General features: G+C 52.8%; 1 protein-coding gene across 6 annotated transcripts in view; it reads left to right on the top strand.

The window, feature by feature from the left end:
• Positions 1-25,729, top strand: part of SSBP3 (single stranded DNA binding protein 3) — a 151,414-nt gene extending 125,685 nt beyond the window's left edge. For 2 of the 6 annotated variants that reach the window (XM_081144460.1, XM_081144465.1), the window contains exons 6-19: positions 5,885-5,965; positions 6,866-6,925; positions 10,071-10,137; positions 10,244-10,320; positions 16,834-16,898; positions 17,557-17,605; positions 18,221-18,256; positions 18,761-18,815; positions 19,107-19,187; positions 20,104-20,174; positions 24,033-24,111; positions 24,358-24,386; positions 24,506-24,607; positions 25,489-25,729. In XM_081144460.1, the coding sequence (XP_081000586.1) occupies positions 5,885-5,965; positions 6,866-6,925; positions 10,071-10,137; positions 10,244-10,320; positions 16,834-16,898; positions 17,557-17,605; positions 18,221-18,256; positions 18,761-18,815; positions 19,107-19,187; positions 20,104-20,174; positions 24,033-24,111; positions 24,358-24,386; positions 24,506-24,607; positions 25,489-25,518 (882 nt within the window). In that variant the 3' untranslated portion in view covers positions 25,519-25,729. The remainder of the gene's footprint in view (positions 1-5,884; positions 5,966-6,865; positions 6,926-10,070; positions 10,138-10,243; positions 10,321-16,833; positions 16,899-17,556; positions 17,606-18,220; positions 18,257-18,760; positions 18,816-19,106; positions 19,188-20,103; positions 20,175-24,032; positions 24,112-24,357; positions 24,387-24,505; positions 24,608-25,488) is intronic. The other 4 variants (XM_081144461.1, XM_081144464.1, XM_081144462.1 and 1 more) reach the window with 3 other exon arrangements.
• The last annotated feature ends 874 nt before the right edge of the window (positions 25,730-26,603 follow it).

Here is a 26,603-nt window from a genome sequence, read left to right as displayed (position 1 = left end):
GGCTTTCCAGGCCAAAGTTCTTGGCACTGGCAACAGCCTGTCCTCATCCGTGCTCTCTCCCAGGATCACCTCTGCATCCAGAAAGCCTGGAAGTAAGTCTCAGTTCTGTTTCTCTGCGATTCCATGATTTCAAGGCAGGTAAAGGCAGCTTTGGGGAATGTGGGTGACATTTGGTGAAGGAGCAGTGAGTTTCAGAAATACTAAACTTAGCACATAGTTTTTATTACTTCTTCAAAATAAAAATCAGTGCAGGGTTGTGGGGGTTTTTTTAATCTGATTTTTAATTTTAAGGAGCCCCGCAGAGTTTAGCTCAGAGGACCAACTTGGCCACCCTGTTGGTAGTGACTTTTTCTGGTTCCTTGAACCTGAAGGTGTTAGATGTACCTGCCCAGGGGCTGTTGACCGTGGCTGTGGGGGTTTGCCCACTGGTTGAGCCTTACTGCCCTGTTTGGGCCCTGTCCTGGGTGTCCACGTGGGGTGCAAGGTAGTGTTACTACCCTTGAGGAACCCATGAGGTACGCACAGATAAGGCAGAATGTCTGAAGTGGATGTCTCGAGTTCACAGAGCACCCAAGTGGGTGGCAGGACAGGCTTCCCGTAGGAGGACGTACGGGCTTTCAACAGGCTGAAGAGGATGTTCCCAGTGGGGCAGGTCCAGCTCCCGCCCTCCCTGGAAATGGGCAGTGAGTGGCTACTGGAGCATGAGGCATGGGGACCATGGAAGACTGGGGAACGTTCTCTCTGTCTACTACTGTCAGCTGTACCACAGCCCTGCAATATTTGTAGAATGTCCCCCATTTTCCTTATGAGGAAACTAGACTCACAGTATATCCTGGAGGAGCTGGGATTGGACACCAGGTCTATGTAACTATGAAGCCTTCCCCGTAAGGCTGCAAGCCCATTTCTCAAGGGTGGCTTCAGGTGAAATACAGGGACTTAACCAAGACATGAGCGGGAGGCACAGGTGAGTGCTGCTGATGGATCTGAAATGCTTTTCCACAGACCTCACATCCCTCCGTGAATGCTCACTCCCCTCCGTGTCAGGGCTGGGTAAAGGCTCTTTCCCTTAACTATGTGTCCAGGCTTCAGAATTTTAGTGGAATGGCCCGGTGTTTGCCTCGGTCACCCCACCACAGAGCCTCCCCAGGCCTTGCCTAAGTGACTCTCAGAAGCTGCTAGATGTAACACTACCCCGTGTTGAAATTACAGGAAAAAGAATTAAAAGGAAGTGTGGGAATTATGTATCTCCGGTCAGAGATCTTGGAAATGTCCGAGACAGAGTGGCAAGTCCATTAACAGGGTCTGGGGCAGAGTGAAGGCCCAGGCAGGAAGTAGGCTCAGTTCCTGCTTCCTTTTCCCAGACTTAGTAGAGGGATTTCCACAGTCGGACCCCTCCTCCTCCCCGTCCCCAGCCTTTCCCCCCAACTCTGGCTTGGTGAGTTGCCTTACAATGGAAAGAGTTCTGACTAGCTGGGTTCTCACCCCAGCTCCCTTTGGGCCTACATTCTGTGGCTACTTTGGGCCTCAGTTTACTTGTCACCTTCTCTTTAGCTTGTTTGTCATTGTGTTATCCCTCCAGCTAGCCTGGGAGCTTTTAGAGCCAAGAACAATCTCATGTAACTCTACTCCCTACCTCCCCCCAAGCAGGGGGCTGCCCATGTGTATGTGAGTGAGTGACTAGATGCCCTCACAAGTCCTTCAGTTTCCAGTAGTCACTCCTCTCTGCTCCTTGCACTCGGTACTGCTCACAGGCTTGTAGAATGGTGGACCAGCTAAGATCCCCAGGGGCTCTAGGATCAGACTCTGAGGTCTGGCTCTGTCATTAGTAGCCGTGCAGCCCTGGGCAAGTGGCTTCACTTTCCAAGCCTCAGCTCCTTGGCTGCAAAGTGGAGCTATTGAGAGCCCTTTCTGTGAGGAGTGGAGGATTACATGAGCTAGTACAGTCAAGGCCACGTTCCCCATGTGGGTCATGTGGCTCCATTATTATTACCATAATTATCCCCATTTCACTGATGAGAGGACAAAGGTCCAGTCAATGGCAGAGTCAGGATTTGAACCCAGATTTTTCCAAACCCTGTTTCTTTAAAATGAATGGGTTTGTGATGTCATGAAGAGAGCCTTGGGCTGGAGTTAGGAGTTATGGCTCTGCCGCCAACTGTTCTCAGTGGCCTAGGACATCACACCACTGTACTGGGCCTCTCTTTTCTCCCCTATAAGTGAAGAAAGGACATTCGGTGGTAGGATATCAGGGCGACCCAGGAAACAGGTGACTGCCAGACAGGTGTGGCTCTCCCTGAGCTTCTAGTAAGGACCTCTAACCCCTGATCTAGCCCGATATTCTGTGCTCCTCAGATGTCTGACCACCTCTTTCTCCCCTGTGGCGTTCCAGGGGTGTTACCTACACAGCACTTGAGGGAGAAAGCCTCAGAGGTCCATGGAAGAGACCGTCTAAATGGAGCTGGACTCAGAGGCTACCCCTGGCCCAGCAGGCTCCCAAAAGCACTTATTTTGGGTTTGAGTTTTCCGCAAGGAGCCAGGGATGCCCCACGGGGGAGTTGTCCTTTGTGGGAAAAATCATCGGTATTAGCAGCTTCAAGACTCCCTCCTCTCACCTTCCACCTCTACCCCCCCCCACCACCACCTGCCAAATCTGTTCACATTTGGGGGAAGAGAGAAGCCTCCATCCCTACAAAGGTCAAAGTCTTCAAATGAGATCCTTTTTTTGTCTGCCTCCTATCTAGCCTTTTGCCTGAGTGGGTAACAGGTTGAAAGACTACAGATCTGCTTTGGCCTCTTGAGAGTGTAGGCTGGGGAGAGGAAATCACTTTTTTTGCATCATTTCCCCCCCAGCATGGGGCCCTGTTCTCTGCTCCTGAGAATGTGCCGAGTGTACAGGGTCCCTCCCTCTGCTGCAGTCTTAGGGACAGAGCCCTGACACACATGTAGTGATAGGAAAGCTCCTGGTGAGTAGAGGTGGCAGAGAGGCATAGGACAGAGCTCTGGGTGGGTTTGGGCGGCGCACTGGCTCCATGGGAGGAAGGCTGTCTGGCACATAGAGCTGGTGTCCTTGCTGGGAGGTATAGAAGCAGAGCCTGGTCAGCGCCTGACTGGGGGTGAGAGGACCTTCGAACCCCAGGGAGGTGAATGCTGAGCTTTATCTATACCTGTGTGGAGACTGTGATGGGATTTTCTCTTTGGATGACCGGCTGGTCTGGGCCAGGGTTCCCTTGCCCTCAGTATTCTGAACCCCAGCTCCAAGTCAGAGGGGAGACTTCTGAGCTGCCCGCTCGCCACCGCTCCCCACAGGCTGGGCTGGGGCCTCGCTGACCAGTCACACTATGGGTCATTACTACTCACTAAGCCTTTGTCTTGAGGCAGCTGTGTTGAGGCAGACTTGTGTCGTGTCCGCTCATTCAGGGACTAGAGGTGGACAGGGAGCCTCTGAGGGACACACAGCCTGCTTTCTGAACCTTAGAGCATCTTAAGAGACAGCTGAGCCCTCTAGACACAGGTTCCAGTATTGGCCCTTAGTAAGGACTGCCCTCTATTGAGGCTTCCATTGGTGTTAGATGCTTTTGGGTGCTTTATTTATGTTTTCTATAATCAATCGTGGAGTCGGCCACTCCTAACCTCTCCTGGTTGACAGGGTACCCAGGTGTGAGGAACCTGGTCAAAGCCACGCTGCTGTCCCCGAGGAAGACTGGCTGTTACCAGGGTGGGTGGTGAAGGAGTAGAGGGAGGAGGCGCTCCCTTCCTGCCAAGAGCTGAGGAACCGACAGGAGGCCTTTTTGCCCCCTTTTGGCAACTGGACCTCACCCCTGAACCCTCCGCCTCTGTTCTTTTTATTTTTCCTTTTTTAAGGGTTGGCTTCAAATTATCTTATTTTGTTTACATTGCACCCAAGTTTTATGGTACAAAAGACTTGCAGGTGCAAATATGTCCCGCCTTCATTAACTTCCCCTTCCTTTTTAATTTATGTGATTTCAATTTTCCTTCCCTGTACTGTTAATTAGGGGACCCTCTAATCAGTGCCATTATCACAGTGGTATTCATGTTTAGGAAAGCCGCTAAACAAATGCTTGCAAAATTGCTAAATGGCTAATTAATGTCTGTTAATTAAGAAAATTGCTCATGGTAACAAACCATGCCGTTGCTGGCAGCCGCTAGAAAGACACACACTTGTTGAAATTAGTAGCGTGGCAGGTAGGGGAACATCTGCTCCGCAGAGCTTTCCGGAAGTGAACAGCCCCTGGCTTGGGCATGGAACTTCAGTCCTGTCCTTAGTGGCACATCAGGGTTCTCTGCTCACCTCTTTGGGTCTCCACACCCACCAGCTAGGGCCCACCCCTGCGTCCCTTCCCCAGCTCTGGGCTGTGCTTCCTGAGCGGGTGGGAGGCCGGGCAGCCTGGCTCTGAAGAAGACTGGGGAGGAAAACCCTACCTGTGTCTCTCAAAGATTCTTTCTTCCTGTCGTTTTAAATGTAACCACACCCATTCCCATGCATGGTTTGAATTTTTCTCAAAGGCAACTTCCAAGGGTAATAACACAGTTGTGGGTGGGTAAGAGTGGATTAGGAAGGGCTCCTCAGCACCAGCACCAGTGTCCAGCTTGCAGTGCTCTGAGTGGGCAGGAAGGCGCTTCTAAGACAGGCTTTTCATGCTTTTGGCTGACCCACAGTAGGAAATACATTTGACATTGTGATCCAGTACACACACACACACACACACACACACACACACACACACGTATTTTACAAATGAAATAGTTAATGAAAAATATTTGCCTTAAAACACACAAAGCTCTCTAATATTTTCTGTTTTTATTTATTTATTCTGTTCCCAGGTTTTTAAAAAAAAACAATGGTTGCAACCCATTAAATTGATTTCACCACCCGCTAATAGATTGCAACCCACAGTTTGACCAACCCCATGGTTTAAGGGAATTCACCTGCGTGTTTCTCCTGGGGGTAGTCAAGGTCAGCATTGCCTTGGGCTTTGGGGGTCAGCTTAGAACTGTGGATGGCTCACCACTGACTGGAGTAGAAAGCCCAGCCCCTGCTCCCACCCACCCAGCAGTCAGGGGCCTGTAGCCCCGTCCCCTTCTCCTCTGTACATGCCCACTCCAGCTCTGGGCTGCAGGGGTTAGGGTGGGCCTTGGACCCACCAGGCTTCTTGTCCTGGCTCTGCCATTTACCAGTTATGTGGCCACAGCTAAGTCCCTTCATCCCCTGAGACTCAGTTTCCTCACCGGTAAAAATAGAAATGAGAATTCCTATGTTACAGGGCCACTTTCACGTGAAGGTGAATTAGTGCACTACAGAGCGGGTGCTCCATAACCATCTCTCTTCCTCTCGTTTCCCCATTTGTTCAGTCTCAGCACCATCCTACTCCTCCTGTCTGTCCTCACGCAGCCATCAGTAGACTGGTCTCTAGGTACTTGAGATCTGCATCTGTCCCCCCAGGCTGGGAGCTCCTCCGGGGCAGGGCCTCGTGCACGCCTTGCAGAGTGGGTCCGTTTCTGTGCGTACCGTGCTCTCTGAGCCCAAGTCAGCCAACGTATTTAACATGGCAAACTCCGCTCCAACACTAGGTGATGCCCAGGCCCCTGCTCCTGCGTGCTCTGACAAGGGAGCTTGCTTGATTGATTCCTCAGTCTGCAAATCCCCACGGAGGTGTTTATCAGCTTCTCTCCCTCCCGCTCACCATTTTCCACCGATGAGCTGGCAACCTAGGCAGCAGCTCGCACCTCCCCGCCAACCAGAGCCCGCCGCCCGCACGCCCGCCGCCCACCCTTCGTTTTGGTTTAATTTTTGTTCTTTTAAGCTTCTCTTGCGCTTCTCCATGTGCTGTGATCTATAACCTGCCTCTACTGTCTGGCCTCACAGGGTCCTCCGGGGTCACAGCCCTCGCCGCACGCACAGCCTCCACCCCACAATCCCAGCAGCATGATGGGACCCCACAGTCAGGTAACGCACTTGGCTCGCCCACCCGCCGGGGGGCACGGGGCACCAGGAGGACAGAGCCAGCAGAGGAAAAACAAAAATCAAAACGTGCTCTCGCCATTGCCTTCGAGTCTCGATTGACAAATGAAGTGTTTTTGAAAACATATATACATATATTATTTTCTAAAGAGAGTCTTCATTCCTTGGACATCACACCCAGCTTGGATATGAAACCAAAAGAAAAGAAAAACATTTCTGTGACCTTGTCAGCGGCCTTTGCGTTTTTGTTTTTTCCTCTCTCACTTTTGGTTTGGTTTTTGAGTTTGGTTAACCATTCGTTTGTAACCGAAGCTGCATCCCGAGGCTTTTCTTTGTGCACTCGCTGCTGAGAAAGCTTTCCTGCCCATTCCCTGCATTAAGTTAGGGAGCCCGCTGTCCCCTTACCGTTTTCATTGTGTGTCTCCTCGAATCCTCGCTCCCCTTCCCCACCCCTTTTGTCAGTGGTCTGTTGTGTGTGTAATTGTGCGTGTGTGCGCGTGTCCAGCTTTGCACACCCTGAAAAATGTATGTCTAGGTTCCTTTTCTGATTTCTTGATCTGCCCTTCCCAAGGGCAGAGGTCTTCCTCCTTTGGCCCACATTGATGTCACTGTACTTCCTCGTCCTGTGCAAAGTCCCAGCTGCCTCCCCATCACCCGGAGTCGGTCTCCATGAACAGATGCAGAGCTGGGGTCCCGTGTGTGGTGGCATCTATTATTCCATCTGCCCAAAGGAAGTTTAGCCCAGAGGGAAGAGGCCACTGGGAGAAAGAGAGTTTAAAAGATTGCCAGTTGTAACATAACTGGACTTCGTGGAGTGGAGCGCATTTGTGTTTGTCCCTGTGCACGAGCACAGGCTGTCATTGAACTAATTCCCTGTAATTGCAGCCTTTTATGTCACCGCGATACGCAGGCGGCCCCAGGCCCCCAATCAGAATGGGAAACCAGGTACTGTACCTTTTCATGTTCTCTCTCCCCTCACTCAGCCACCCTTGACCCCAGCTGGACATTGACTCCATCAAAATTCGAGGAAAGGATTGGGAGGTGGAGGGACAGATTTTAACAAGATAGCTTTTACAAGCAGTTCCCTAGAGAGGGCCCTGTGTCCACTCCATGCCCTGGTGCTGCCCCCGGCCAGCATTTTACCTGCCTCTCCCGGGGGGCTTGGGGTGGCAGTGCTGGAGCTTGGAGGGCAGCAGCAGAAGCAGCTGGGGTGGGAACACAGGGTTCCAGCTAATCTAGAGAAGGTGGTAATGCCCCTGCCCCTCCCATCCAGCCCCTTCTTGGAAAAGGGTCTTCCTCTTTAATGAAGTTAATTGACAACGTGCATTTTTCCTGGAAGCTTTTGAGAATTGCCAAGGCTGGTAAATAGAATCCTGCTATTAAGGGGGGAAATGGCCCGTAGGAATGCTTAGATCAGGAGCCTGGGAGGCAGCAGAGCAGGACATTTGGGAGTTTTTCAGCAGTGTCTGCCTGCTTCCCAGACCCAGTGCAACACAAGAAAGGATTTGTTCGTGTAATTAGAAAAGCAGTCTGCTTACGGGGAGGGCTTTTCAGCCTGGAGTTGTGCGCCTTGTGCTGGCCTCTTAGGGTAGGTAGTTCTAGGTGGTCTGGAGAATCAGCCCCTGTGCCCCCTCCCCAACTTAGCCCATCTAGAAGCAGGAGGGGAGCTGGTGACGTATGGATGAATATCCTCTTCTGAGGATAGACAGCCTAAAAGAAACCTTCAGGGAAGTTTGTTTTTATGCCAAAATATTTTTTATGCATAATTCTTTGAGTGACCTTGTAAAAGCCCTTAAGAAATCTGACAGCAACACCAGTGCATCCAGCCCTGGTGCCTTTGGAGCTGGGAGTTCAGTCACCAGCTAGATCGCTGTTCTCTGAGTATGATTCTCAAGGCTCCACAAGAAAGCTCCTGAGTGAGATAGTACAGGAACTAGAGAGCCATGCCCATAACCAGGAGCCTCCGATTTTGAAGTTAAATTGCCTATCAGGTTTCCACTTTTTTTTTCTCTTTTCTTCAACAGTCTTTTGTTTCCTATTTTCTCTGACATGAAGGAGACAAATTTAGACAAGAAGAATTAGAGACTTTGTTTTTTGAGCAAGGAGGGCCCCCTGGATACATCACAGATAAGGAAACAGAAGGTCAGAGTGGTGGAGTGACTTTCCGAAGTCTCCCAGTGAGCTGGGCTCGAATCCAGCTCCAGCCCCTGGGTCAGTGCTGTTTGCACCTCACCGGTTCACTTAGCTTTCCTAGTTGTGAGAGTGTGGCCCCTGCCTTTGTTTTAACCAGTCACCAAAGTGAGTCTCCTTTGCCATCGCACGCGTGGGCCATAGCAGCAACCCTCCCTGTGCCTATGCAGGGCTCTCCTTGGTCTGAACTGGCCTCTGCACCAGGGATGCTTCCTTATCATAGTTGTGGCCCTTCCTCCAGCCATTAAGGGACACTAAGGAAACGTGTGTTGGTATTTGTCAATCATGAGCAAGTACCCAAGAGAGCAAATGGAGAATAAATTGCTCTCTATATCTGGTATCACAAGCCAATCTTCCCAGCCTCCCACCAACCCTCTGTAAGAAAGGAACACTGATTTTTCTAGTTTCCTGTGAATTGAGAAATTTTTGTCCTCTAAGGGGGGTTGTTCCCCTTACACAGGTATTGCCCCTGGGGGTTACTTGGAGAGCGCCTCAGTTGGGGCTGCCAGTCGAACAGAAGCCTCCAGGCCACCTGAGCTAGCTCAGTGCTCCCCCGGGGCAGGTGGAGGAAGCAGAGGCAGCAGGACTTGCTTGGGCCCATACAGCCTCCTGGTTTAGGGTGATAAGAGGGGCATGTAGGGGACAAGAATCTAAGGGTCGTTGGCTAGGAGAAAGCAAGAAGTTATAATGGCCAAAACCCAGGGGCTGGAGAGACAGACTGTATGCCCCCCAGGCAGGTAGAAACAGTAGGTGCCAAAGGCCTCTTCATGACCATCAAGTACTCCCCAGGCTCCTGTGGCCCTCCCACAAGCCTACCCCACCCGAGACACCATGTGTGTACCCCATTCTGAAGCTAAACAGTGAAGACTTGTCCCTTCCCTTCCCACTACCTTGTTCCAAAACCAGTTGGGAGTTCACCGTGGGGCTAAAGGCAGACCAGCGTCCTACTCAGCTCTTCCCACAGCAGTGAGAGGGGTGGGGGTGGGGGTCCCTGCAGATGGGAAAGGGTGACCAGCCTTCCCTAAAGCTTTCCCTCTCAAAGGCAGGTCCATGTGTAGTCCTAAGGCTTGTGGTTCTAGAAGTAAACTTTCACCCCAGCTCTGCCTCTTTTTTCTGATGGGAGCTGCAATAACTTCAGTCCCAAGTAAATCGCTTTTAATAGGTGTGCCAAGAAAACCCAGGGCACCCTGTCCTGACCTTAACAGTAATCACACCAGCATCTGCCTCCAGCACCAGGCTTCCGTGAGCAGGTTCTCCTTCAGCATCCTGATCACCCCTCTCCTGGAGGCCTCCTCTTCACTCCAGGCATGGGGGTGGGAAGGTGGCATTTCCTGTGAGGGAGTCAGGAGTCCCCTGTTTGGCCTCTGGGCCTCATTTCCCCCTATCTCCATCTGAAAGCCACTTCCCCCCCTGTTCCCCTTTAAAAAGGACCTCCCATTGTTACAGGATTTTAGCTGATGGGTCTCTGGATCCCCACAGTTTGGAGGTGGGGATAAAATGAGTTACATCTCCATGAGGCAAAGGAAAGACAGGGTTGGGGTTTGGTAGTAAGAGGGAGGGGGCACTGCTGCCACTGAAGGGGGGGGTATGGTAGGCAGCGCGGCCAGAGCGTGACCAGGCTCTGGTGAGATACAGACCCACAAGGACAGCAGGGCAGAGCAGTGGTTCCTCTCCCGGAGACGAACCCCAACCCACCCATGCCACAGTTTCTGCTAACACCAGCTCAAGCTGACTGCCACTCCTAGGGGACCTTCCCCCAGCTGGCAGGCAGCAGGAATTGTCTTGGGGAGGCCACGAGTGGCCCTAAATGGTCAGGTGGTGAGCTGGGACAGGCAGATGTGCCCTTGTCTGTCCTCCAGCTTGGGGAGCAAGCACTCAGCTCGTGTCTCATCTCTTTCAGCCTCCAGGAGGAGTTCCTGGGACACAGCCACTGCTGCCCAATTCCATGGATCCCACACGACAACAAGGTAGAGAGGGCTGGGTGGGCTGCCCGGGCGTGGGGAGTCGGGAGGGGCTCCTTCTCCCTCTACTCTCCGCCTCTGCCACTCACAGCTCACCTACTCTCTCATGCAGGGCACCCCAACATGGGAGGATCAATGCAGAGAATGAACCCTCCCCGAGGCATGGGACCCATGGGTCCTGGCCCACAGGTAATCACCTGTGTGTCCGTCCATTTCCCTGACCATCTGTGTGTCCCCGCCTTCTCTCCTCTTTCCACAGTCTGTTTTTCCACATCGCTCAGCTTGCAGGGGGGAGAGCAGAGGGCGTGACCAGTCCCCAGCTACTCTCTCTGCCCAGGGCTGGGCTGGCCCCATGCATAGCCAGGAACAGCCCTCTCAGCAGAGTTGAGGGACCCTCAGGAAGCCTCCTAGTTCGCAGACCCTTCCAGGGGAAGGATATGCTAGCATGTGGTTTGAGGGATTTGGAAGCTGAGGGGCTGGTACCCAGGCAGTAGTGTGGGTCCCAAAGCCTCCTCCCATCCTGGGAGGGTAGATTTGAGCTGGCTCAGGGGTCATGGTTTGTCATGATCCAAAGGTGGGACAGATGAGTGGCTGTCCTAGCTGTTTGCAGTTCACCATGGACAAATCACTTTGCCCTCTGTGGGCCCCAGCAGGCTTCTGTTTCACCACCTTTCCAACAGGGAGCGAGTCTATATTCATGGTCCTCTGCAGTGCCGCTCCAGGAGAGGGGAGCCAGGCTGGCCAGGACCCAACTCACTTCAACCCACAGCTTTGCCTGTTTCATAAACTGGGGTACTAAGATTTATTTTCACCAGAGGGCTCCATTGCAAAAAAAGGACCATTTAGGGAAGAAATTATTTCAAGCACCCTGTCTACCTCTTTACAGTTGCAACACAGCATTTGCTCCCTGTGACCCAGCTCCTCACCCTGTCATAGGTACAGGGTCCCACAGTCATTGGGCAGGGGTCTGGCAGACCATTCCTGTTCTAGTGCCTTCTCATGGTTGACTTTGTGTTTGAATGTGGCTCTGTGGCCTGTAGGCGCTATGACAGAGAGGCTGCTCTGTTCTCCCTCCTTGGGAATTCTCTGGATCTGACTACCTGAGAGAAGCTAGCAGCCTGGATAAGGCGAGGGGAGTTTCATATAGTGAGATAGAAGGGTTTTGTTCCAGGGAGATCCTTTCCTTCCTTTCTGCCCTGCCCAGGAGCCTGCTTGTCCCTCCTACCCTCTTGTAGATGTTTGGATTCTCTGGGCCCCTCCAGAGGTGTCCAATTCCCTGGGGTTGGAGCACCCCCCGCCCCACACACACACCCCTCCCTTTTGTAGGAAGAGGCATCTGGGCACCCCTCCGCCCTCCACTCCATCCCGCATTGTGCTTGCAACACGTCCAGTCCTTGCTTTCTTCTCAGTGGTGCTACATCTGTGGTGTTGAAAAATTTTAGGGAGGACCTTGTCTTCTGCCCTGTAATTCTAAAAGAGGCAAGCCCACTCCACTTGCAGCTCCATGTTCCTGTTATTTTTCTTTCCTTATATCTCCCAGAGCTCATGCTTTTGCCAGCCTCCTCTTAAGCCACCAGAGTGGCCCCTACCTGCCAAGTGGCCATCTGGGGCTGACCTCTGCCAAGCGGCCCAGCTGAGGAACCTGTGGAAGGGGTAGAGTCGGCAGCAGAGTGAATCCCCCTGAGTCTCCCTCAGCCTCCACCACACATGAGAGAGACTTTTTGTGTAGAAATCAGCAGTGGTCTTGGACGTCCAGAACATTCTGAGGAGGTGAAGAGGATGGAGTCTGGGGCAGGAAAACTTTATTCCCATTCCACTGCCCAGGCTTAGCAGCTGCATCTGTAAAATGGGAAGGAGCCCAGCATCTGCCTTGTAGGGCTGCTAAAAGGGGAGGATCAAGTTTTTGGCATGACCTTGGCACAGGGTAGCCCCTTAGTGAGCAATTTGTTTTCCAACTTGGAGCCTTAAAACCAGTGTTCAGGATCCTAGTTGCTTGGGTTTGGTGACTTTTTATAGTTTCATTTTTATTTTTTCTGGCAAAGGCCATTAGTATGTTGAGGTTCTAGAAGCTGAGAATAGATGTTATCAGACCGGCTGAGAGCAGAGGGTTCTGGAAGTCTAGGACTTCTCCTGGCTTAGCAGATGTCTCATGTCGGCGTCCCTGACTAGCAGTCTGGCACACTCTGTGAGGGTACTGAAGGCTGAGGTCTTGCTGAAAGGGCCTCCTGGGGCCCAGTGTTGCTCTCCTGGCCTCACCAGGAGGCATGCAGGGTGGAATGCTCTGAGGGGAGGGAGATGCTAGCCTAGGGGTAAGGCCAGCTGGCTCTTCCCACCCCCACCAACTTCACTGTCTCTGGAAACATCTCTCCTGTATTTTTCTTGATTTTATCAACATGAAGACCCTTAAGTGCTTTTGCTGTGTCTTTTGTACCCCTCTGGGTAGGGAGAGTGCAGTATTAAATTCCAGAGCCAAACTTCCCTCAACAACTCAGAATTTCTGCAGCAGCTCCTCATAGAGGGCAGAAAGGCCTGGTGTTGTTTGGGACTTGGGCCTGGGCAAGGTTGGGGTGTAGGCTAGATCACAGGGTCTGTGGTCAGCCAGGCAGGGACTGGGCACTGCAGACCCTAGGGGGTTGGACCCCAGGGCTGAGGGTAGGGAGAGGACAGATTGTCTGCATGCCTGCTGGCCCTTTCTCTTGTCCCTGAGGGTGCTGCCCTGGTCACTCCCAGTGGACAGGAGAAGACGAGCTGAGAACTTGGTGCTGGGAAACACAGTTCTGGCCACAGCCTGGCCTGGTTGGGCCTCACTCCCTCATCTGCAAAATGGGTGGCCAGGCTATGACCTCATGGGACTCCTGTGGGGTCAGGTGAAACAGCTGTTGAAAGTATCCCATGGATCCCATTCCCTCCCTAAGCCCTGGGCTCAGGCTGTCTGGAAGGGGGCCAGTCCCTCAGGCAGCCTTTAGTATGTGCCACTGCACGCACAGTGCTGTACTGAGATCAGACACAAAGGTGGGAAACCAAGTGGGGAACGAGGTTGCTAATAGCAATGACCACCCCACAAAGAATAACAGGTACAGGGTGTCCTGGGGCCACTTCACAGATTTCAGACCCACATGGAGCGACATTGCACTTTGGAGCCTATGTTGCATTTTAGCCTGAATATCACAGAGGAACCAGCAGACCAGGCACTGCTCTGCCCTCAGCCCCTCTGACCGATTTTATTCTGGTTTTGTGAAATGGCCAGTGCCAAAAAGGAGGTAATAGTTCCACTTAATTGTTTTCTCTCTGTGAAGAATTATGCATGTGGGTCGTGTCAGGTGGGAACCTTTTGGGAACTTTTTCGCAGTGAATCCTATTAGAATGAGGCTGAAACGGCAGGGGCTTCCAGCCAGGTTCAGGTGGAGAGGACACACGGCCCGTCAGAGGTGCTATGGCCCACAGACCCCATGGATGCCAACCCCAAGAACTGCTGGCCCCACACAGTTTTTGGTTCAGATTAGGGTGGAGGCAGCACAGCCTAGCATCTGATCACCATTCCAGCCTGACTCCATTTGAGAAAGTTTGGGGGAAGGATAATCCATAGACTGTGCCGCTTACAAGCAGTCTATGGGAAGAATAGCATGTCTCTGTTGATCAGCACGGCCCAAGCTCAGTGCCTCTGAGCAGAGACTCCAGAAAGATGGAAGATCGGACCCTGGTCAGAGTACCCAGGGGCTGGGTGAGGAGGAAGGAGGCCACTCAAGGGACTTTCCTGGGAGGCCTCCCGGTGTGGGATGGCCTGGCTCCCATGTGATTGCAGAGGGTGGAAGACAGGCCCTGCAACCTGGGAAGCTGCCCTGCCAGCCAGAAGTCCTCTGACAGATCCATCCTAAAGACTAGAAGGCTCTTCCCCTACTGTAAGGTAAAGATATTGCTGAGCAGGCCACAGGCAGCACTGAGAAAGAATCCCCCTGACAAGGTGTTCAGGGAAGTATAGCAGGCCCCAGCCCCTGCTGACTGCGAGGTGACTTGCCAAGTTAGTGTGGACCCTGCACAGAGCACAGAGCTGAGACCAAGAGGGTGGGACCTGATGCAGGATCCCCATCAGGAGGGCCCGTCATTGTTCCTGACTGTGGATCTGTCCCTCTGCCCAGGGTCTGGGCTGCCCACATAGAGACCAGGGCAAGGGGTGTGGGGAGACAGACCCCCCTGGATGTGGCCAATACTCTGGCTGCACTGAGAACTCCTTCATGTCTCCAGCCACTCCTGTTCCTGTGGAGCAGTGCTGACAGCAGAGGAGGGAGTGGTGTCTGGCTAGTGGTCACACCTGGCAGCCCAGTGCCTTGGCCAGGGAGGCAGGCACTAGAAGGGAGGTCCCTGTCACCTGAGTCTTCGAAACCATCGTTCCTAGCCCACCTGCCCTCTGTGAAAAGGCTGGTGTTTGTGATTTGAAAACCTGACTTTTAGCCTTACTTTCCCTGTGACTCTTACTGTGTGGCCTTGGGCTAGTCTCTGGCCTCGTTGGTCCTTCAGCTTGTCATCTGTAAAAAAGGGGAAGTGTGAGTGGCCCTCCAGGGTCTGTGCTTCTGAAGGAGGGAGGACCTGGTGGGCACAGTCCCTCCAGGGAGGCAGCCATGCTGGCTAATTTGGAGGCTCCTGAAGGCGGGACAGGATCAGAACAGCGGGTGGTGCCTGAGCCTCCCTGAGGGGGGCTGCACACTGCACGTTCAGGTGTCTTTCAGGAGTGAGCACTGTACTTGCCATCTCCTCTCACTGTGTGCAGCAGTGTCTTGGCCTTCTGCCTGCCCCAGGCCAGCCTCCCCGCTTTGCCCAAGATGCAGGCCCCTCTCCTGGGTGGGAGGGGCAGCAGGATGCAGCAGCTGGGTGCCCCTGGAAGATCTCTCCCTCTCTGTCTCTGGAGGAGTGGGACTGCCTGGGAGGGGATGAGCGTCCTGTTCTGGAGGAGTACAAGTGAGGCTGAAATTTGTAGACGGGATTTTGTAGCTGCATGTGGGGCTTAGAAAGGGTCCTTTAAGAGCTGAGGTTCTGTGATGCTTAAGGCAGCATTAAGGGCTTTGGCATTTGTTCTGTTGCCGACATCCCAAATCAGTGCCCACCCCTGAGGTCTGACAGGGCACTTCAGAGCCATCATTTCATTTGGTCCTCACGGGGCCCTGTAGAGTTGGCCATTCTTTATTCCCAGCCTGTGGACAAGGCAGCCCAGTCCCAGCTCTGCTGCTAGCATAGCGCGTGAGGCACTGTCACTCTGCTTCTGTGCCTCAGTTTTTAATCTTTAAAGTGGGGATAGTGATGGGGTTGTTGTGGTGATTAAATGTATGTGATAAAAAGCACGTAGCACAGGGATAATTCCAGCCTCGTGGCATTGTTATAAGGACCAAACCAGAGACTGAATATAAGGCATGCGATATACTCAGTAAAGAACAGCTAATTCTGGCTGTTCCTTTGCCATCAGTTCCACCAAACCGCTTCTTTCAGATTCTCCTACGAGGACAGAGCTTAAGCTACAGCCAGACTCATTTTACTTTTCACTCATTCACTTCTTTACTCCTTCGCTGGTCAGCTCAGCACCTAGTCTGTGCCAGCTGGTGCAGGGAGTGAAGGGGACCATGAAGGTCATTAAGACACAGTTCCCATCTTCAAAAGGCACTTAGAATCCATGGGAGCGATGGACATGTGGCTGTGATCATAACCCAGTGTGGTGAGCAGGGGAGGAGGGAAGTTACAAGGCATTATGGGAGTAGGATGGAGCAGTTAGCCCCAGGGGGTGGGCATGGAAGGCTTCACAGAGGAGGTGCTGTCTGAGCTGGGTATTAGGGGATGCATAGGAGCCCGCCAAATGGAGAAGGGAAGGCAAGGCATTCATTCTTGCCAAGAAAATAGCATTGGAAAAGGGAGTTGGGTGTGTTTGTGACAGGAGATGAACTGGGTGAAAGGCCTGGTGCCTGGTCAGGCACTCTTGTGACCCATCCCACTTGCCTCAGTGAGTTAGACTGAGCTGGGCTGGGACTCCAGGGAGTTCCCAAATTCTGTCTGAACTCTTCTCTCAAACAGAACAGTGATTCCTTCTGAGGATAGAAATGTCCTCCTGTGCCAGGCATTGTGCTTGTTGAGGGCCCCACATGCTGACACCTGGATTAGGCAACTTGATCTGGGGGTGGGGGTACAACCCAGGTCTGGGCAAGGTGGGGTGTCTGTACATTCCATGCCTTGGGGACAGCGACAGGTCAGGCCTTTCAGGAGTATTTCTTCCCCTTCCACATTCAGCCCCGGCCCCTGCCCCAAGCCTACCAGCAGTTTCTCCCTCAGAGTGTCTAAGGTGCTGGCATTCACTAGTCAGATCTGTTGCTGAGTCTGTTCCCCTTTACCCACTGAGACCTGAGGGGAAGGTGCCCATCGCCAGGAGCCCAGAGATGTGAGCTGCTTGCTTGACGTCCATGTGCTTTTGAGGGAACCCCCTTGAAGCCCCTGAAGCTGCATTTAAAGCTGTGACTGTCCCTCTGTGCTGGCTTGTCATTGTGGTCCCATCACTTGACTCCCACCCTCCCTCCACCTTTTTAAACAAATGTGTTATTTTTTCTCATCAGATTCTTTTCACAGACTAACCCTCTCGCTTATATTCTGTCTGTTTGTTTCCCTCCCTCCTTCTCTCTCCGGTTCCCCTTCTCCTTCTCATAGACTGACCCTTGGTTATCGTTGCAGAATTACGGCAGCGGCATGAGACCACCACCCAACTCCCTCGGCCCCGCCATGCCCGGGATTAACATGTAAGGCAAAAACGACCCACCAGCGGCTCAGAGCCCGTGGCTTTCCCACCCTCTGTCGCCCTCCGGAACTCTGAGATTCGAGTCATTGCTGGCACCTCTCTGGACCTCAGTCTCCTTGTCAGTACAGTGAGGATGCTGACAGTGCTGGTGATGGGACCTCACCCCACATGGTTACTTGCCCAGCACAGTTGTCGGCGTGTTACACAGCTTCGCTCACCTAATCTTCATCACACCCCTTAGGCGGTTATTATTATCTCCCATTTACGGACGAGGTAACTGAGGCACAGAGAGGTGAAGCCTCTTGCCCAGGCTCACACAGCATACAATGGAAGGGTCCAGATTTGAACCCCTGCACAACTGTTCTAGTGATTTTGTGTTTCTTAACCCCTTTGCGGTGGTAGATCCTTGGGCAAGTGCACACATAGAAGAAACTTTATATACTTCACAAGTTCTTCATATAATTTATAGGAGTTTGTAGATTTCTACCCATGGAACTGCTCATTACAACCCCAGAACCAGATGGTCTCTAAGGCCCTGGGCTGGTAGGAAGGACTTCCTGTTAGTCACTTCAGCCGTCTTGCTCTGCCCCTGCTGGCGCCACCCCCTTGGAATTGACGGCTCCTTTTTCATTGTCTCCATCTCTCTCTCCCTCTGTCAGGGGCCCGGGAGCTGGCAGACCCTGGCCCAATCCTAACAGTGCTAACTCAGTGAGTATCAGGTTGGGTGGGTGTGCTTGCCAGGGAGGGGGTTCTGAGGTGCGGGGTGGTTCCTGTCCCCAGATTGGTGGTGTCAACATGGAGGGGAGATGTAGCAGCCTCTACCTGATGCCTCCAAGAGAAGCCCACCTGTAGGCGGAGCCTTGGGAGTAACATGCTGGGGCCTTCTTGAGCTCCGTCCCCGTGCAGCCCAGCCCACTGCTTTGCAGAAACTGAGGTGTAAGCTGAGAGCTGGGCTCAGAGAGTGCTGTTTGCATAGAGTCTCCTGTAGGGCCAGCTTTCTGCACTCAGAGGAAGGGGTGGGAAAGGGGTCACACACAGTCCAGGGGAGAAGCACAGAGGGGTGGGGCAATGTTCCTGCTGTCCTGCCCTCTGCAACTGGAGGCCCCGAGGGCTCCCTGCAAGGCTCTAGGGATCAGTTCAGTGTAGGAGCTGGACTTTGCTCACACCCCAGCCTTCCTAGGGAAACTAACCAGTTGGCTCAGTGGGTCCCACAGCCTGTCCCATCAGGAGTGGGTTCGTGTCCCCAAGTGGGTTTAGATGCCAAAAAGTGCTGCCTGTTGGAGGAAGTGACTGACAGGTGGTTCCCCCACCTCTTATTTCTAGATTCCATACTCCTCCTCATCGCCCGGTACCTACGTGGTAAGTGTGGGGCTTTGGGCTGTTGCATGTCTAGTCACTTGTGACTGAATATACAAGAGAACTAACTACCCAGGGGTCCCTGTCTCTTTCCCTTTCGAAACACATTCCGAGCACAGGTTCCACCCGTGCTAGAACTTACTGTCAGTGTTCAGGTATTTGTACCTTCTGGTGGTCCAGAGGTTTCCAGACAAGACCTGGAATTGGGATCCCCATGTGTGGGGCTGACTAGCTTCTACTGCAGGCCTCTGGTTTCACTGATTGGCATGTGTATGAGCACACACGTGTACACACAGACACACACACACAGCCACCTCAGTTTAAAGAAAGAAAATGGGGATCCAAGTCCAGTCCCCTAAGGTCAAACCTGTGGGCTCTGCTGAGAGGGAGGTTGAGCAAGAGCTGAGTGCTGGCGAGGCCCCAGGTAAGAACTTGCTGCTGTCATGCTGGAGCTCGGTGGCCTCTCCCCATGTGGGTTTCTGATGTCAGTTTTAATCTTATCTCCAGGGACCTCCTGGCGGTGGTGGCCCCCCAGGAACACCCATCATGCCTAGTCCTGCAGGTAAGAGGGCTTGGGGAGGGGTGCCTTTGGGGGTCCTGGAGGGGCACAGGTGCAGAGCCAGAGCTTGCCAGTCGTTCCTCCTGAGCAGCACGTCCTCCACTGATCATCTTGGCGTCAGAGATTTGGGGGCATGAGGCCTCTGGTGCCACAAAACCACCGTGTGGCCTCAGCCAGGTCACTTCTCGTTTCTGGTTAAAGGATGGGCAAAGCAAGGTCTGGGAACAAGGGGTCTCACTGTCCTTGGCTCCCGCTGGTCAGAGAGAACCCTGCCTGGGTTGTGCATTTCTCCAGGTGACCAAGAAGGGACTTTTGGATCTGGCAGCCTGGGACCAGGACTCTACGCCTGGTGCCTCTTGGCTTCTGGTCCTCTGTGTAAGAGATCCCTTCTGCGTTTTTCTTTAACCAAAGGAGGGCATGTACGCACACACACAGCATCACGATTGTGTTTCTCTCCCCGCTAAGAATAGCATACCACTGGCTAGAAGGAATCCAACACGTAGGCCTTACCCACCCCAAAAATAAAAAGTGAGAGGTGGGTGGATTTCTGCCTGAGAAATACTGGGCCTGCTCCTGATATAAACATGTTAGCTGATTTCCTAAGGACACGTTTCTGGCTAATTGGGGAGGTGGAGGGGTCCCTCTCTCCCACCCCCTCCCCGGCTCCCCATAGCAGGGAAGCTGCTCAGCTGCAGGGGTGGAGCTGGCGGCAACCGTGATATTCCGGCTCCCGCTCTGGCTCCTTTCTGCTGCTGCATTTTTATGAGCTGCATGACCTACATTCAGACTGGGTCACATTAAACCACTCCATATGTTAATGTGTCTCCAGCCCCATCCTTGCCTCTCCCTCCTGCCCCATCAGCCTGGCAGGGTGGCCCCGGGGTAATTTGTGTCATTTCTCTTTCCCTGGCTTGATTAAAACTGCTGGGCAGGGTTGGGGAGAGCACAGGTGGCGATCTGGCTGCCCCTACATTGTCCCAGCCAGTGACCAGATTTGGTGTGGGGTGGGGAGACAAGAACTGGAGCCGGTAAATCCCCCTTTGCCTTGTCCGCACTGCTGTCCAGACACCCTGAAATTCTTCGTTTCAGGGTCGAGTGGTTTTCACAGTTGAATTTTCTGTGATTAAAAACTTTGTGAATCTTCATTAAATACAAATTAGCCAGAAAATGGCGGTACTTAAAAGAAATTTTAGGTGATAAAATACAAAAGAATGAGTTCAAGTGCCACGAGTTTGTTTTAATTAAGAAATGAATTAATCACCCCGACTTGCGGGTTTCCACTATTCTACAGATTCAACAAATTCCAGTGACAACATCTACACAATGATTAATCCGGTGCCGCCTGGAGGCAGCCGGTCCAACGTAAGTCTGCTTTCTAATAATTTACATATCAGATACCATAACAAATCATAATTAACTTCATCAGCTGAGGGGAAAGCACGTTTAATTGATTTCAGCCATTTGTTTCCAAAGATGAATAAAATAAACCATCAGAAAAGTGATTAACTCTTGGGCACCTCAGTTTCCATCTCATGGCTGCCAGGTGGTGGCAGCGAAGGGGATGAAGTGAGTCCCGATCCTCTGGTCAGAGCGGGGCACTGGACCCCACTGGGGGGGACCCCTGCTGCCCTGTGTGGGGTGTCGGTCCTGGAGAGCACCGGGCTGCAGGTGGGGTTTGGGCTGGCCCCTGCTCGGCTGGCTGTGCCACCCAGGGCAGCGCCTCACCCTCTTGGGTCTGTTTCCTTGGTCACAGAGCTAAGAGTGCGGGCCACAGCGAGTGGACCATTTGGGGACCTTCCTGCCCTGTGCCTTAGGCTCCTTTGGGAGCCCTGTGACTCCTGCACCTCGAAGCCTCTTGGCCTCTCTTCAGGCCATTCCCTCATCAAGGAGCCACTCCCTCCCTCCTTGGCCTTTCAAAGTTCCAACCTCCAGTGATGTCACAGCTCAAACTCTTACCTTTTCTGATCACCCACTCCCTATTCCTCTGCCCTGTGTCATGCGGGACTTGACCTTGTAGCTGTAGCCTGTCTCCTTCTCCCAGCTGGGAGCTCCCTGAGGACAGTGCAGGTCCATCACCTCCAGGCAACCCTCCCACGTCAGCCTGGAAGGTGAACCCAACGAGCCTTGCCCTTGGGAGCCCAGGGTTTGGAAAGGAGGCTACCTGTGACCACATCAGCAGTCTGCAGACTGCAGAGCTAGAGGGTGGGCTTTGGGCCCCCAAATTGTCTGTGGCTTTTCGGGGTGCTCTGTTTGGTTTTGTTGGTTCCATTCTTAATGAGACACCTAAACCACCCATTTTCTAAATCCTAACATGAGTGGTCCCATGCTGGTCACTGGGGCTGTTTAAGCTACTGGTAGCCTCCGTGGTGAGGGCCTTTGGCCCAGCTCCTCAGGTGCCAAGAGGGGCTGTAACCAGGGTCATGTGACTGAGGGGAGGGGAACCACACATTACACCTGACGCCCCACCACCCCTCTCCCTCCCCTCTTCTGCACACCCAGCTCCTCCCACCAGCCCTGCCTTATCACTCCCTGCTTCTTGCAGGGTAACCAGCCATCTGGGTTTTAACTCTAAAAGCACCATGTCCCAGGAGACCGCATCCCAGGACAGGAAGTCCTGGTTTATGGCAGTGGATGCAGGAAGTTGGGTGGGAAAGTGTAAGATCTGCACAGTGGCCCGAAGACAGGGACTGGTGTGGTGTTCAGCATCCCGTGGAAATGGCATTGATTACCCCCCTCCCACAGTCGCTGTTGCCATATTTCTCCTGACCATGGACTCCGTGGGTCATGACCTGTGGCCCCCAGGGATGCAACTCAAGGGCACTGCCGTCGAGGCACTTGGTGGCACCTGCCTTTGGCTTTGCCTCAGGTTAACTGTCATGCCGTTGAGATGGCACAGGTTCTGTTTTTCGTGCTGTGAGTGTTGTGACCACGTTTTCCAAGAGTTCAGATGATGAAAATGAGAAGGATGACAGCACCAGCACCGGGAAGAGGACCAAACGACTGTACTATTTTAATGACGGGGAGGACACGCTGCTGGATTGGGGGTAAATGACCAAGTCGGAAGGGACTGCACTGTATGCCGCACGGAAGAGGAGGGGAGGTGACGGCAGAGGGCGTGAAGCGCGTTGGAGACTGAATCAGACTTCTATTCTAAATCCGTCAAAAGGTTTCTGTCATCCTCCAGAGAGACACCACAGCTCAGTCGAAAATAGCGGCGGCTGTGTTCCCTTGGACGTACCCCCCGAAGGAACCCATCACCATGCTTGCCGAGCTGAGAAGGTTACAGCTCCTGCTGCGAGGCTGCAGCTCAGTCCTCTGGGTGAATAGAGGGGGATTTGGTGACAGACGTGTTGGTCCTTTACAGTGTGGAGTTGGTTCTGTCATCTTACCAGCAGTCAGGTGAGCTTCCTACAGTGGGTCAAGTGGTGCATCAAATCCTGGCAACAAAAACAGGTCCATCCCCAGATCTTGGGAACTTTGACTTGAAACTGTATCTTTAAATCGTCATCTCAATTTCTGTGAAGAAAACGTAAATCAGAGATTCTGTTCTCTTGTCCACATACAGACTTAGACTTGGCTCATTTGTCTGCATATTTGGCAGACGGTACACCGTTAAATTGGCAACTTTCATTCAGTCTGTAAACATCTTACCTGCTAAATGTCCCATCCACCTTGCCCCCCACGCTGCTACAAAGGGGTGTGATGCACTTACCTGTGATGTCAGGCTTTCACAATGAAAGTGTTTTGTCACTTGTCAGTTTCCTCAAAACATGCAGATACACTTAATGAGATGTTCGACTTTGTAGAAACCGGGAGCCTCAGACACATGCCCACAGGGTGGCCATCGCTGCTGCTGGCCGTAGGAAAGATGTTAAGTTGTTGGCCGGCTGCGATGTCCTCTGATTTGGATATGCATTGAGATGAGAATGGAGAAGGGCCTTGCACTGAAATAGAAATGCATGTGCGTGTCTCCAGAACTGTTTGAGGGTCTTTAAAGAAGCCAGGAGGAGCCAAGATGAGCCGACCCGCCGCACCTGTGTGTTCAGGGTTGTGGGTGGGAGGGGCAGGGGCTGGGGCTGCAACAGAACCTCAAACGGCCAAAGGAATGACTCATTTTTGGAAATGTGACTGCTTGAGAACAAAAAATGTCATCAGTAAGGGTAGCCACATTAAACAGGACTTTCTCATTAAAGTTTCTTATTAAAACTGTAACTTAATTGGAATCCAACTTGGATCTCACGAGTTCAGACTACCTTTCTGCTTTAAAACTGTTTCCCTGGAAGGACAGGTCGGCTTGCTGATGACACCCAGTGTGCTGTGGAGTGTTTAGAAACGATGAACGCCTGAGACAGAGCTGGCTTCTCTGGTGAATTTACCGATACAGGGGGACCTGACTGAGTGAGGTTGGACTGCTTCCTTACACCAGCACCCAAAGTTAAGGCAGACCCTGGACCTGAATGGCAGAGCTGACACTATAAAACAGAAGAAAGCACAGGAGTAAGTCTTGTGACCAGGGTTAAGCAAAGGGTCTTGGCTAAAACACCAAAAGCACAGGTGACGAAAGAAAGCAGGAGCTGCACTGGACTTCATCACAGTTAAGACTTCCGTGTTTCACAGGACACTGTCATCCACAGAGTGGGAAAAAATATTTGCAAATCATATATCTGATAAGGGACTTAAGTCTAAAATATGTAAAGAACTCTTAAAACTCAATAATAACAAAAATCCAATTAAAAAATGGGCCAAGGGTCTGAATAGACATTTCTCCAAAGAACAAACAGTGAAAAATGATGCTCAGCATTATTTAATGCAAATGGAAACAACGAGATACTACTTCATAGGATAACTATGATTGAAAAGACAAATAATGACCAGTGTTGGCAAGGATGGGAAGAAATTGGAACCCATCACCGCGCAGGTGGTGCAGCTGCTTCGGCAAACAGTCCTGCGGTTCTCCGAAGGGTTAAACAGTCACCTTGTGACCCTGCAAGGCCACTCCTAGGTATCTGCCCCTGAGAAAGGAAGACACGCGTCCCCACAGTAATTGTACACAAATGTTCATAAGCATTATTCATAATAGCCAAGAGTAGAAACAACCTAAATGTCCATTGTTCTGCTTTGAGTGTGAGAGAGAGGAGCCCCCCAGAGTGGAGGCTCCCTGAGGTCGGGACCCTGGTGCAGCTGGGCCACTCAGCCGCGTGCCCTGTGCTTCTTCCTCAGTTCCCCATGGGTCCAGGCTCGGACGGCCCGATGGGCGGCATGGGCGGCATGGAGCCCCACCACATGAACGGATCGTTAGGTGAGCCTGCTGCCCCGCCCGGCCCTGCCCCGCAGCCTTGTCTCTGCCTCCGCTGCTGGCGCAGCTAGGCCTGTCCATAGCCCTGGCCTTGGCCGGGCCCACAGGAAGAGACAGAGAAAGAACTGCCAGGATGGGAAGTTCTCTGCACAGAAACTGTGGGATTCAGGTGGAAGGGTTTGGAGGCCTCTCTGCAGAAAAGTGGGCAAGAAACTGAACAGGATTCTTTTTTTTTTTTTTTTTTTTCAGGGTCAGGTGACATAGATGGACTTCCAAAAGTGAGTGTGTGTTTGATGTCTCCTCCCTGGACACTCCCTGCCCCACCCCTGGGACATTCTCCCAGTGTGGCTGGCAGGTTGTGGGGGCCTGGGGCTCACCTCCTCTCCTCTCCCTGCAGAATTCTCCTAACAACATAAGTGGCATTAGCAATCCTCCCGGCACCCCTCGGGACGATGGCGAGCTAGGAGGGAACTTCCTCCACTCCTTCCAGAACGACAATGTAAGTGTGCCTCCTGCACCCTCATTGCATCCGGGACCATCATCTGGTCCCCTGAGGCCTGGGGACTATTTATTGAACAAATTTCAGAGCCTGCTGACCAAGACCTGCCCACTGGGCTCGTATCGCAGCAGCCTCCCTGTGGGCCTCTTGGCTTCCTTGCCACATGCCCTGCCCACTGCCACCTGAGTCAGACCATTGCCACCTGAGTCTGACCACTGCCACCTGAGTCCGGCCACTGGCAGATCCTTCTGGAGGATCTGTGTGCAGGCACAATGCCTCGGGCACTGATGAAGCCGATTTGGCTGGAAAAGCCTTGGGCTGGGACTGGGAGGCCTGGGCTCTGGCCCCTGGGTCATTATCCTGGGGGTGCATTTCCATCCATCCTGGGGAGGAAGGTTCATGCAAACAGTGATTTCCTGGGGTCTCACTGCGGAGGCACTGGCCATCTTTTCCATGTTGGGCTTCTGTCTTTAGTCTTATTTGAAGGAAGAGCCTCATGGTTCAGCAGCTCTTGAGACCCCCAAACTGGCTCCCACCCCAGGGCACCCCGGTTCACCATTCCCCAGTCCTCTGCAGTCCTGTGCCAACTGCAGGAAAGCCGCTGCCGGGGTGGGGTGGAGGGTGTGGGGAAGGGCACCTGCCTCTTCCGCTGGAAAGAGGGTTGATTTATAGAGGGAAGGGGGGGTGAGTCTGCCTCCAGAGTTCCTGAGGGGCACAGGTTGGGGCTGAGATGTGCCTCCTGGCCCTGCCGGCCCCCTGCCCACCTAGTCTCAACCAAGCCAGGCCCCTAGACGGGTCCCGTCCACCTCTGTGGAGTCAGACCCTCACAAGTCTCCCGCTGCCTGGCCCTCACGAGCCCCCTCCTCTGGTTCTCTCCCCAGTATTCTCCAAGCATGACGATGAGCGTGTGATGCCCCCTCCTCTCCTCCGAGACGCTGAGAGCCGGCACTGCCGACGGGAAGGTGCCAGAAATTATGCAAGAAGAAGTGAGGTGTCATTACCCAGGAGCTGGAGGAGGGGCGTCTCCCCGCTCCCCTCCACCCCCACCCTCCTCTCCACTCCCCCACCTTTCCCAATTTTAGTTTCATGCAATAAAAAGGCCGAACTTTTTATTCCATAAAACATGAAGGACAAAACTAAAAATAAAAATATATTTCAAGTCAATGACCAGAAAAATCCCACCCCTTGCCCTTTCCCAAAGGATCTTTTATGTACATGACACTTTTTTTGTTGTTTTTTTGTTTGGGGTTTTACCGTTGGGATTTTTTATTTGTTTTCAGGGGGAGGAGGGTTGGGGGGAAATTTTTTAAAAAGGAAGCTTCTAGCAAGCCCCCACCCCCCATTTCACCCCAACCAACCTCTTTGCTTTCTTCTTAAAAAAAAAAAAAAGGAAAAATACAAAAAAACCCCACCAAGCCCTGCGGCCTGTACCCAAGCCCTTCCACCGGGAAAGCTAGTCTAGGTGTGAGATCTCACACTGTCTTTGTAGCCACCTAAAAATAATAATAATAATAAACTGGGCAGTTTACAATCAGTGGTTTCTTTCAAAAGACCTTCTTTGGAAAGAAAAAGGAAGTCACCCCTGTCCCCTTGGGGGTTTTTGGCATGTGCGGATGGGCAAGGGAGGGGCGGGACCTGGGTGTTTTTTTTGGTTTTTTTGTTTAGTTTCTCCTGGCCAAGGTGGCGATAGCAGCTGCACAACTTGGACCCCAGAATTTGCCCCACCCCCTTGTGGGCCAGGGCCAGGCCACCTGAAGGCTTTCAAGACCCCCCAGGGCGGAGACTCGCCACAACCCTCAACCCTGCGGCTGGCACTGTGTTCCCGGGACTGCTTCCTCCTGGACCCACCCCTGCGGCCCGGCCCCCACCCCAGGCTTCCCAGCGAGAATCTGCCAGCTGGGTGGTGGTGGCCCCTTCCACGGTGGCTATGACCGGGGACGTGGAAACTGACCGCTGCGCCCTCGGCCCCTTGGCCCTCGCATGGTCCTCGTGTTGC

Source organism: Miniopterus schreibersii (genome assembly GCF_964146895.1).
Source record: "Miniopterus schreibersii genome assembly, chromosome: 8".
Taxonomy (NCBI): Eukaryota; Metazoa; Chordata; class Mammalia; order Chiroptera; family Miniopteridae; genus Miniopterus; species Miniopterus schreibersii.
Note: the sequence above shows the minus strand (reverse complement) of the source record. Positions and strands in the feature narration are given on the sequence as shown.